Source organism: Gambusia affinis, linkage group LG08 (genome assembly GCF_019740435.1).
Source record: "Gambusia affinis linkage group LG08, SWU_Gaff_1.0, whole genome shotgun sequence".
Lineage (NCBI taxonomy): Eukaryota > Metazoa > Chordata > Actinopteri > Cyprinodontiformes > Poeciliidae > Gambusia > Gambusia affinis.
The window spans coordinates 10,382,178-10,394,429 of NC_057875.1; the positions used below are offsets into that span (position 1 = coordinate 10,382,178).

The 12,252-nt window shown below is 40.6% G+C and overlaps 1 protein-coding gene across 4 annotated transcripts in view; it reads right to left on the bottom strand.

Annotated features, from left to right (window-relative positions):
• Window positions 1–2,553: 2,553 nt before the first annotated feature.
• The window catches only part of mctp2a (multiple C2 domains, transmembrane 2a), a 42,598-nt gene continuing 32,899 nt past the window's right edge, over window positions 2,554–12,252 (bottom strand). For 3 of the 4 annotated variants that reach the window (XM_044124593.1, XM_044124591.1, XM_044124594.1), the window contains 4 exons: window positions 7,773–7,882; window positions 7,437–7,546; window positions 6,295–6,392; window positions 2,554–3,384 (listed from right to left, as the gene is read on the bottom strand). In XM_044124593.1, coding sequence (XP_043980528.1) covers window positions 3,325–3,384; window positions 6,295–6,392; window positions 7,437–7,546; window positions 7,773–7,882 — 378 coding nt within the window. In that variant the 3' untranslated portion in view covers window positions 2,554–3,324. Of the gene's footprint in view, window positions 3,385–6,294; window positions 6,393–7,436; window positions 7,547–7,772; window positions 7,883–12,252 lie in introns of those variants that run through there. The other variant, XM_044124596.1, reaches the window with a different exon arrangement.

Genomic DNA, 12,252 nt, shown 5'->3' on the forward strand with positions numbered 1-12,252 from the left:
TTTTTCTCTTCTTTTTTGCTATGCATCTCCTTGTAAAGCCATGCAGAGCTGCGACAAAGAAAGAGCACAGCGTTCTCCCTCTCTCTCCTGTTCTGCGCTTGGTAGTTTGACGCCCGCTCCGGGGCTCAACATCAGAGGAGCGGCTGCTGAAAAAACAGGTTGTATGGGTCCTTGCACACAGCCTGCCTGTGGTGCTGCCTGAAGGACTGCCATGGAAACAAGGAGTGTGACAGGCTCCGGGGGGATCCGCCACAGCTGCAGGCACTTCCTTTCTGACAGCCTGATGAAGACATCACTGCCACACCATGCACAACAACAACAACTACTGGAAGAAAAAATATGATCAAACAATGTTAACTGCTGTGTGGCTGAAATGTTCATTAGCGAGCTTGTAAAACATCCAGGGATTTCCCCCCCCACCACATTTGGGGACCATATTGAACAGTGACTTCCTCTAGTGAAATTCCTAAGTAATTGTCCCTGGAGAAAATAAACGGACAAATAATTCCTTAAATATGATTATGCCACGTCCGAGGGATTTATATGCGTTTGTGTGTGGAAGGTATGTGTGTTAGTATTATAAGTGTGCACTCGCGTGTGAAAAGTCAAATCAACAATTGTTGAAACCCTGTCAGAGTCTTGTCTATATTCCACTGAATATGAATGATACAGGGAACATCCAAGAGCATAACCTCGGTGTCACGGATTGAGAGATGTGATAACTTGGAGGGAGGTAAATGTAGTCCCACAGGAACTCCTGTAATGTCATTCACAGAACTGGCTTCGATAATATATCTATGCATGTATAGCAATGACATTTCAAAATAAAACTGTAGTGACTAAATCATTTTAAATGAAGTGGTAAAGTAGCAGGAGTAGCATTTTAAACAATAGCTTTTTACACATTAAACCAAGAACATTATTTTTAAAGACTAATAGTGATTTAATTTGTGTATTGTGAAAAGTAGTAAATACAAATGTAGTTTTTAATTGATAATCTTATTTATTAAGTGGAAAAGACTTGCTAACACCAAAAGGGCTCTTCGTGAAAAGTTATTGCCCCCTAAACTGGAGAAAAAAGATCAAATTTGGGAAAATTGGCAATGAATCTTTTACATTACAGTGGGAACAAAGTTCATGGTTCCTGGGAAAGTTTGCCTCTGTTGCATGTTCTTGTTTTCTTTTTTCCATTTGGGGATAATGGATCTCGTTGTGGTTCCTGGAGTCTCGAGCCTCTAGAACCAGAAAACTTTCACTTTAAACAAATTAAAACATAATTTGTCTATTAGTTAATGTAACTAAAAACCAATCAGGGACAGACTTTACAACGTAGTTTAGAGTATAGATGTTGTAGTGTACCTTTTTAAATTTTGAGAGTCTTGTTAGAACTGGAAAGCTTGATTATATAGTTGTTTGTTGATATGTCAATTAAAAGTACCCGGGGAGTCTTGCTTAATTGGTTTTACCTCTTGGGGACACTTCATTGCGTCCTGTGAGTGCTTGTACTGTTGTACCCACCCCCTCTTTCCTTTCAGCACAGCCAATACCACCACCACTCTCCACCCCCCCCAAGACCCAAAGGAGCCAAGAATGTTGGAGGTTTTCAGCAGGCGTGTGTGTGTGTGTGTGTGGGGGGAGAAAGAGGGGACGGGGGGAATTTAGCTCCTCAGAAGCTCAGGGTCACCTCCACACCCTCTCACTTTGAAACGGACCCCTGGTGGCAGCTCCTGGGAGATCCCAGTGATGTCTCTATCAGCCTGTCAAAAGAGATAGCCCGGGGCTCCACCAGGTCCCCCTGAGCCAATCAAACCCCTCACAAAGCACAGATGGATGCTCTTTCACCAGCATGCTGCTCCTGAGGAGGGGTCACCCGGCCACACTGCTCAGTCAACCAATCAGAACTCCCATTGCAGGGGCCCATTCCTTAGCTCAACTTCAATTATGACAGAGTAAATTTTAAGTGCATTTGTTTTTACAGATTGGGCTGCGTGCACTTTACCTAGTTAAATAGGCTTTGGCTGCTGAATGTCAGAACAATGAAATTTTGGTTCCAACTATTCTCCAAAAATGTGAATGTCAAGAAGTGGCTGAAATTTTTTTAAAATGTTTGCTATACATGCAAGAAAACCCTGACAGACTGCATCCGTCATACTCTGGAAAACCATTGCGGGAAGACTGATGGAAAAACCGAACACATCTGTGTCTACGTGTAACCATTAGACCAGGCCAGGTGATTTTAGTGGAAATATAAAGCACTAAGTGCTGAGGATGGAGAGAGAGAGTACTCTCTGTGAGATGAGCTCTTTCTCTCTCATCTGGACCCTGTTATTGTGAGAAGGCAACAAAGCGATGCATTAGGAACCACACTGGAGCCACACAGCTTTGATGTGAGCTCGGTAACCAAGGCACAGCGGTGGTCGGCGTGTGAGCTCAGTTTCTATGGCTGTGTTGTGTAATCAGATGTGTTTACCATGTATTCACGTAAAGAAGTGGTGTAATCCATCCTTGTTGGGATGGAGTTATTGGAGGAAAAAACACATGAAAACCAAAAGCTCAATTTGATCAAGATTCTTTATTCAAACTCTCAATTTGACAGTGTAAACATGATATTTTCATATAAAGTTAACATAAATCATCAGAGAAACTCAAGTGCAGGTATATAGAATTAATAAACATTCAGAATATAAATACATATTTGTTTCTAACATAGATTAAGGAAAAGTGGCACCATTAAATTATACATGGAGAAACCATAGCACAGATTGCAATCTAAAAGTCAGTATTCTTTCCTGAACTAAAACTGATTTTCTGTGATCATAAAATATAGCATTTTATTACATTAACTGGTGAAGAATAAAAAAAAAAAAAAAACTACATAAAAACATTGCAGTCACCTGTTAAGGTTGTATTGTCTTTATCTTGAGGCAAGTTTTTCAGTTACACCAAAACAAGAAAAAAAAACAAAAAAAAAACAAGCCAACCCCAATGTCTTTCATTCCTGTTCTAAATTATTTTCAAAGATGAAGCTTGAGCCTTGCAGAGCTCCCTTTTTCTTTACCTCCAAGCTTGTGATTGACAGCACCATGTGCTGCCCTCCTAGCTGCTGCAGTTCACAGCCCCTGTCAGGGGGGTGGCAAACACACAAGGCAGAGAGCGGCTGGCTGCCCCTCAGCAGCAGGGGGCAGCGTTGGGGTGGTGTGGCCGGGTATGCGGGGTCATGGGTTCAGCTGGCACTGGGGCATTGTTGTCAGGTGGACTGCAACGTAACGCATTTAAAAAAAAAAAAGGGGAACAGAGAAAGGAAGACCAGCATGTCCGTTGAGCTCACTTCTTCTTGCGCGGCTGGTTCTGTCCAGTGGGTGCTCTCAGCACACTGTACTGCACCTGTAAAAACAAACAGGAGTTTGGTCAGAGGCAGGTAATCCGAGCTCAGTGGAGCGCACGGTAATGGCTCCCCTGAGGAGAGCTGGTGCAGAGCAAAGCGAGGCAAGCTCGCCTGTAATGAATCATTTTTTAAACACAGGAGCAGAGGGGATTAATCACAGGGAGGAAGGATTTGAGAAGTCAAGGGTTCTATACCAGTGTATCCCCCCCTCCTCACTCTGCACCAGAATCCCAATATTAGAAACAGCCTTCAACTGTTGAGATGACCTGGCAGGCCAGTGAGGGAAGGAAAACCTGCATAATCACACTTGGTAGGTTGTCTACTAAGAAAAACTTTGTTCATGGTTGCTGTTGATTCGGATGAAAAGTTGCCAGCTGTCAACATCCAACTTTCTTCAAGACTTTGCAAGTCTCTGCAGTTTCTTTCTCAGGCTAAAATCAGGGGTGCAGGTCTTTGAGGGTCTCTGGTTTTGGTTTTCCCAGGTTACCTTCTACAGGATAATCCACATGAGCCTGAGCTCACTGTCATGCATTGGTCAGACATTTTCCCTTAGGACTTTCTCTTCCAACAGTTCTAGCCTGGAAAACGCACAACAGCTCTAGACTATCACCATCACCACGATGCTTAGTAGTCGATGTGATGTTTTGTTTTTGTTTTTATTCTGAAATGCTGCTTAGAGCATTTCATTACATTAGATGTGATGACATAACATGTACACTTTCCAAAGTCTTACACTTTTGCTTATTTCTCAAAGGTCATTGAATTATCTAGATACTTTATTACAAAATAAATAAATGTGACTCATGAAATTGAAGCAAAAACGTGGTAAGTCACAACTAACAGTTACAAAATGAAATAACTATATATTTATCAATGGCCAGTTTAATATGAATAGCTAACTTTTTCCAGTTAAAATAAATCAGCATAAAACAACCTCTTTTTTTTCATTTTTCAGGTTTTCTTTCTTTCTGATACAGTACCATTAGTAAGTACTGTGCCAGCCAAATGATCCATGTAGCATAAGAGCCGCCATTGATCAAAACAGGGTGTGATACAAACTCTGCAATAATGTAGTAAGCATAAAACTTAATTGATAGCTTTCTCAGATTTCAGCATGTGCACAACTATCTCCTTAATTCCTCACAAAATTAAAAACACCAAACAATCAAAGCTTATGTGAAATGCTTGGTTGGGATGAAGAGTCAATGATTGGGTACAAAATAAGTTTACAAATTGGTAAAGGACTGGATTGACCCCAAATGATTTTTTTCTCTTCTCTTTCTGCTACTGACATATGTAGAATTGGAATTAATATCAAGTTTCACTCATTAGATCAATTAATTTAGTATGTACCATGCTATTTTTCCTTAACTTTTGACACCGGAAAAGTAAGCATTATTTTCCTTGTCCTAATTGCAACCACAATCCAAAGAAGACAAATCACAGTTTAACAGGAGAAAGAGGCAGTTAGAATTTGAAAACCAGCTTTTGAAGTTCACTTTCCAAGCTCAAACAATACAATGAATCTGTTAAATAAAAAAAGGTAAGAACTCTATGCTAATTAGCTGCTCTCCATTATTAGAACGAGAGATGGAATGTGGGAACAAAGTGACTGCCTCCTGCATCAGCACATGAAACTGTCCTCAGAACTGACAGATGCTTCTTATTTCCAGACAGACACGGCATTGTCAGAAGTCCCCGTTTGAGGCACACTTTGTAGATGTGCAAAGGCACTAATTGCCAAGTCACATTTGCAAGAAAGACAGGAGTCAATTTTCCATCTTTTTGCCGTTTCGTGTCCACACCTATCTGAAGATTGAAGTTCTAAGTCAACAAAAACAAACAAAAAAAAAGTGGTGTATTGTTTGGATCTCCTGTGTATATGATGTTAAGATTATTTTTCACAGGACGTAATGAAACACACGTATGATGAATCTTAAGGGTGCTTTGTTTTTTATGATTGGAGCCATTTTCAAGATGTAGTTTCTCTTTTAAACCGGGCTAAAAAGTATTGTTTCCATGGGATTTGAAAGCGAATCATTTTCAAAGCTCAAACGCCACATCCCAACGGGAGAAGAGGACATACAAAGGATTCCGAATCAAAATGCATTCGCCACCTTGTTTTGCCAACTCAGTCGGCCAAATCTCAAACAACACAGGCTTCCTCCAACATCACAGAGGAGTCAGCGCCGGCTTGCTGCAGGAGGACATCAAGGGTGCAGCTGAGAAACAGAGCAAGGTGAGAGTGCCTTGCCAGATTCAGACTGTCAGGATTTCTTGCTCTGGTGAGCTACCTGCGAGATGAAGGCATTGTGTTGGCACTTCATTTCCTGCCTGCGGAAAATCCTCAGTCAGTGGACGGCAAGAAGCCTCGGCGACACTTATAACAAACCTGACAGCTTTTCTCGGATCTGAGATGTAAATGCAAATGACATATCAGCCGTGGCTAATATGTAATCACATATGGCACCCAGCAAGACGACCGGGGCTCACGAATATATTAATTGACTCCACCACCCTGAAGTGACTGAGGCCACGTCAGATTTTCTGGGCTGACACAACAGTTGGAGTTGTCAGGAACTGCCTCTGCCTGCTTGCACTCGGCCAATCGACGGGTTTTGCGCCGCTTCAATCAAACACGCAAAATTGCTAATAACGGACGAGGCTGCAGCCAGATAGCCGAGGAGAGATCTGAGCGCCTCCTCGTTCAGGCACGGCGGTGACTGAGGATGGGGAGTTGCACACTGAGGAATAATTGGGCCAGAGCTGCTTTAAAGGCGAGAGTCCATTAATAATCAAACAAAGCCAGAGGATATATTTCTGCAACACTTGGGAATTGCGGTACAGCAAATAATGCAGACATCTTCAGGGAATTCCATCCCTATCTGTATGTAAAATTGGACCCTTACCTTCTGAATATCAGAAGGCACCCTCTGGAGGAAATCCAGTATTTCATTACTGTCAATACAATATGGGTTGCGCAGTTTCTTGGTAAATTTGTTAATGCCTGTGAAAGTAAGCACAAATAAACACATTAATAAATAAAAGGTGTCATAACAAGCAGTCTTGTTTTACATAGTTATACCCACTAGGGTTTTAATAATTATATTCTAAGATGTTGATCTGTTTCAAATCAATGAAATTAAATGCAGATGAAAACAACAAAATATGTCATCAATAAGTTTGACTTGCAAAAACTTAGTAACTTGTCTTGCATTTTTGCTACAATCTCCTAACTTCTTGTGTATCTATATTTACTTTACAGATGGCTGCAGAGAGGAGAATATCTCCAGGGCCTTGTAATGGGACCATTATATTCACAGTTCAGTTCTGTGAGCACCTTAGCATGCAGACAAAGGACCTAAGGACTTAAATATGTGCAAGTAACTTGAAAGACTTGCCTTGCAACCACAGAGATGGGGGTTAACTGGGGAGACAGAGGAGTCTCAGATTGTGAGTTTTTGTGTTTGATATGGGTTTTTGTTTTTTGGTATTGATTGTGTTGAAGGCAATGTGGAAGTACTGTGGTTGTGGGCTTATACAGCTGGAGGAGGAGAGCTTGGTGAGGGCAGTGTTACTGCCTGACCACTGAGACAACAGTGAGTTGCTGTTTGACTACAGCAGATAATGAGAGGCTAGACTAGGAGCCTACAGACTGCCCAAGGACATCATGTATTATATACGGCTTGCTCTTCTCTGCCTTGGCTTTGTTTTCACACAAACCCTTGGTCATGCCTCTGCTGGGCTTTGCTGCATCAGCCCACACTGAGAAGAGTGAACCTCTGCAACTGTCTGATCTCTGTGCATCTGCAGAGGTGTAGACACGGCAGAGTTCCTAAATTACGGCACTGCGTAAATCAGATTTCCAGTTGGAAACAAACAGAAAAAGTTGATCGGGGTAAATTTTAAATCTTCTTAGGATACAATGATTACAATATTGAATTGGTCCGCTTTTCTTGTAAATATATATATTTTTTTATTAAACAGTGTGATTTCTAAAAATAAATAAAAGCAAAAACAAAACAATACACAAAAAAAAAAAAAAACTTACCCCATACCAGAACAATATACCGTAGTGGGATTAAATACAGTAGTGATGCAGTCACAAACAGCACCAGGCAAGTCAAGAACGACATGAACGGCACAGACCAACTGAAGATGCTGTAAAAGAAATTTTCTGTTTTTATTAATTGTAAGCCGTAATCATCAAGATGAATAGGACTAAACATTTGAAATCTACTATTTTGTGCATAATGAACACATGAGTTGGAGCTTTACATATATGATTTTTATTACTGAACTAAATTAATGCTTCTTCTATAATGTTCTAATTTATTAAGGTGAACATGAATCATCAAAGAAATTGCTTCGTATATGTGGTCATTACTTCTTGATTCGCTCCCCGATGTTGGCGATTTCCTCCAAAACATTCTGGACCACCAGCACCACTTCCTGCACCATATGGATTTTATCCATCAAACCCTTTTTTCCAGGTTCCTAAAAAAAAATAACAGACAAAAAAATGCACAGATCCTGATGAGATGCATTGCATGTCAAATGTTGGGCAGAGCAGACAAAGACCAGCTTAGCCCTGCCTTTGCTATCATGTGTAATTTATCTATTGAATGGCGCATAATGAGCAAACACTGTACATCTTTAGACTCTGTTTTTGAAGATGAGACAGACTAGGTGCTCAGGAGCTGTTATCCTGGATGGGATGAAAGATTTCAGCTTTTGTTAGCTGTGCACAATGGAGCTGTTGCACAAGTGCAGCACAATCAAGACTCCAGGGTAAGATGAAAAGTGCACAAAATGGCCATCTGCAATCAGGCAGACTAGATGACCAAGGCAAGGAGAGCAGGGGCCTCACAACATTGGAGCGTTTTCGTTCCAGCAGCCTGCACAGGGGTAAGATGGAACATGTTTTAACAAATATGTCTGGTCTGCCTATCTAACCTAAGCCAACATTCCCTCAGCGTGAGAAAAACACTTCAGCCTGCTTTGTGCAGTTAGATATACACTTATTCTCCTTTAAGAGTGTTTTATGCACATGAGCATTTTTTCTATAAAGGCACTGATAAAATAAGTATTTTAAATCAGTATTTTATTTGATCTTTTTTAGGGTCTTTGTCCAAATGTAATAAACACAATCACATCAAGCTGGGAAATAACGACAACTGTGAAGCCTTCCAGGGCAGAGGAGTGTGAGATAACACGAGGAACACAAGCTAAAGAGAGCTGAGAAACCTCACATCAAAAGGAGGAAATAATGACAAGAATGATGACAGGGAGAAGAGTGGGAGAGGGAGAGTAAAAGGGGAGGGATGAGAGTGCTGGGGAGGGTGCTCTAATGGACCCTAACAGGAGGCTTGAGGATGTCTATGTTTGTGTTACAAGTCAGCTGAAGCCGCAGCCTGTGTGCACTGACAGGGCCCAGACAGAATGCCTTTATCAGAGCTTCACGAGGCAGCCCCTGGGAACACACAGTCTGCCAGCACTGAGAGATTCCCCACTGCTGGGCCCACTCTGCTCCACGAACGGTGCAGGAAGAGAGCAATTCCCACACTAGCAGAACCTCCCCCGCTGGGCTCTGATCTGGACAGACACTAAAGCCTCAGTGCTGTCCAAAAAAGGAAAAAACATCACAAATATGTTTTCTTCCAGATTAACATCTACTGGTCTCATGATATTGAAATACAGACAGTGTTTCTGCATCATCCTGCTCTGCTCTCTGCTCTGCAACAAGAGGTAAAGTTGTTATCTGAGCTCTTCTGCAAGGCTGAAAAATGTTGTTAGTCTGATGTGCCTGACGCACCCAAAAAATATGTGTGATCCTTGTGTGAATTACAAATACAATACTTTAATTTAAAGCAAATTTTACTGACATCACATGAAAATAAAATCTCTCTGGCACAGCTGCAAAGCTACCAAAACTTGTCTGTCTACTTAAACTTGCAGGCCAGTAAGGAGAGTATTAATCAACAGAGCAGCCAAGATACTCATGATAACTCTTGAGAAACTGCAAAGATCCAGGACTAAACCAGGAGAAGCTGTTGACTTGACAGCTATAAATCTTTACTGTCTACATATCTGGCCTTAACTAAAGAGTGAAAGTCATTGTCACAAAAGCCACAAAAATGTTTCTAGATTTACAAACACGGTGAAGACAAACCCTAAAAGAAAGGGAAAATAAACTTTGTAACCTTCTCTTCTCACATCACAGTTAAACTCCACTTAGTATTGAGCTAAACTCAGTTCAAAGTGTTCAAGTTTGTGGTGGTAGTGTGACAAAATATGGAAAGGTATCAAGGTGTAAAAACACCTTTTCTAGGCATTTTTAAATCCAGCTTGAAATAGAACTTTTGCAAAAGAAAAGAAAATTATTCTCTAATGATAAAAGAAAAAAACAAGCAAGTAGATCTACTTTGAAACATGCATCCAGCAGCACCTGTGTTAAGATTCCCCAAATCAAGTACTGCTTTAGCAACCAAAAATCTGTAATCCTTTCTACATTGATTGTTAAATGATATTCTTTGTTCCTTCTTTTCTTTAAGGCAAGTTACTGAGTTCAGAACCAAACAAAAAATACATAAAATATCTCCTGCTTAAATAGAAAAGGATGAGTAAACTGGGGATGGACTAAATAAGCTCGAAATTTCCCCTGATTAAAAAACCTGAGCAAAATCACATTCTCATTTCAGATAAATTGTAAAAGCTTCCTTTTAAGGTGCAGTAATGGAGAACCAATTTGATCTCCTGCAGAAAGGTAAACACGGTCCTGCAGACATGTGTGCCGTTATCAAAGGCAGGAAATAAAAGCTCATTTAGCATAATTTTAATTAGAATGAACTATGCCAAATTTGAATTCTCAGAATGAATATTTATCTTGTGACTCTTTCAGATGAAAATACGAGTTTGTGTAAATGAAAAACACCTGTGTTCAGAGTGATTTATCTCCTGGAGCTAAAATAAACCAAAGCGTTTATGCTGCAGTAAGGCTTTAGCGTGTTGCTGCTCCTATGATGAACGCCGCAGATTATGGGCAGCATGTCTCACTACTGCGTTCAAGAAGACAGAGCGATGACAGTAGGGTGTTTCTTGAGAGACACAACCCCAAAGTCCAGACTGGAACCCCCCACAATCCCAGCCCTCGTCCACCCCCTTAACTCCCACAGGCAAAGCTCTGAGAAGGACTCAAACTCAGACCAGCACCAGCAGCCGGAGGGCAACAAAAAGGGGTCATTTCATCTCCTCTGCTAATTTCAGCCAGAGATCTATGGACTTGTTTTGGTTCTCTGTTTCTTTATGTTATGATTAAATATCGTCTATCTGCTCAATTTATACCCAAGGCCAAAGGGAAGTCACTTTGCCCACACATAATCTGTAAGCTGTCTCCTTCCCTGAGGACAGATTTGTTCATAGGCAGAAAATCTGCTCTGCATTATTCTGCTGTAACACCGCCGTGGCTTTCGTCTCTCTTTAACGTCATGCCTTCACAAGCTTACTGCTCCAGCAGAGGTTTACATATTTCCTTCCTCAAGGGGGGGTAGAAACATATTTGAGTGGTAATCATAACCTTTTCGGAGGGAAAAACCTTTATTCATGTGCTGGAGGAGAAACTAGGAAAGGAACGCAAGACTTTGAAGTCATCAAATTTAACGCTGATCACTCTTTAACCCCAAATATTTTTTAAGAAGACTTTGATAGGCCGTGTAAAGCTACACTGTTTGATCACTCTGAATGATATCACGTTCAAGTGACAGCAAGACCATAACAAGAATTTCAAATAAGCCACTTTAAATTAAAGCTGACAGCTTAAAACAAACACGGGTGAGTGCTTAATTAGTAAATGAAAGAAGATATTTCTTTTCCAGGAAGTGTGAAAGGGTTTAGGAGGCTCATGGAAAAGCTTTCAAAAAGCTTTAAGAGGCAAGGGTTGAGTTTGCAAACATGTGGCACAAGGAGACCCAGGAAGCAAACACACTGCCATTTCTTACATGTGAAAAAAACAAATCCTCTATTATGTACAGAAGTTTCAAGGTATGTGGAAACATGATATTAAATTCCACGAATCAAGGTAATCCTTGCCTATTTAGTATTCATAAAACCCTGCATTCCCTTGTCCCTGCTGTTTGCGTAAGCACCAGTTTTCCTTTTGCAGATAGAAAGTGTGGCTTTACACCACACAGACATATCATGTAAGTTTCATCTGCAAATTAGCTCATTCCTTTCAGACAGGATTTGGTGGATATGCCTGTTTTTTTTTTTGTGTGTCTTTTTAAAGGAATCTGGCTCTTCTGTAGCCTCTGGTCATCTGCAGTAGAATATATTGAGCGCATTATGGATATGAATCCTGGGCCTAGACACACAGAACAAGGGGTCAACGCTTGGAGGCTCAGTGTTAGTTCCACACTTCATTGCCATAAAACAATAATGTGAATTCCTGTTAACTCCCCCTCCCCATTCTTTAGCAAAAACAGCAGGATGAGTATAATTGAATGTTGTGTGCTGTGGGAAGTATAATTTTCAGGCTACTTAAAGATTTCCTGTTTTGTTTTTCAAGAGACACTAGAGAGTTGGAGTCAAAATCAAGAGGGGCAAAGTATTAGTCACTGTTGGATCCCCATTTTTGTTAACATGTCCTATAAAAACGTGCTAGAATAACTTACATGTATCCAGAACCTTTGCTGGAAATACTGAGTTCTAGTCTTTTAGGTTTTGTCTCTACCACCTTTTCATAGTCTGAAACTATTGTAAGTCTTACAAGTGACTCTTAATTGTATTATGTTTGGACTTTTTAATTTACTTTGAATAATTAATTGAGCACACTGTTTGATAACTAGGATCAATTGCAATGTATGTGTGAT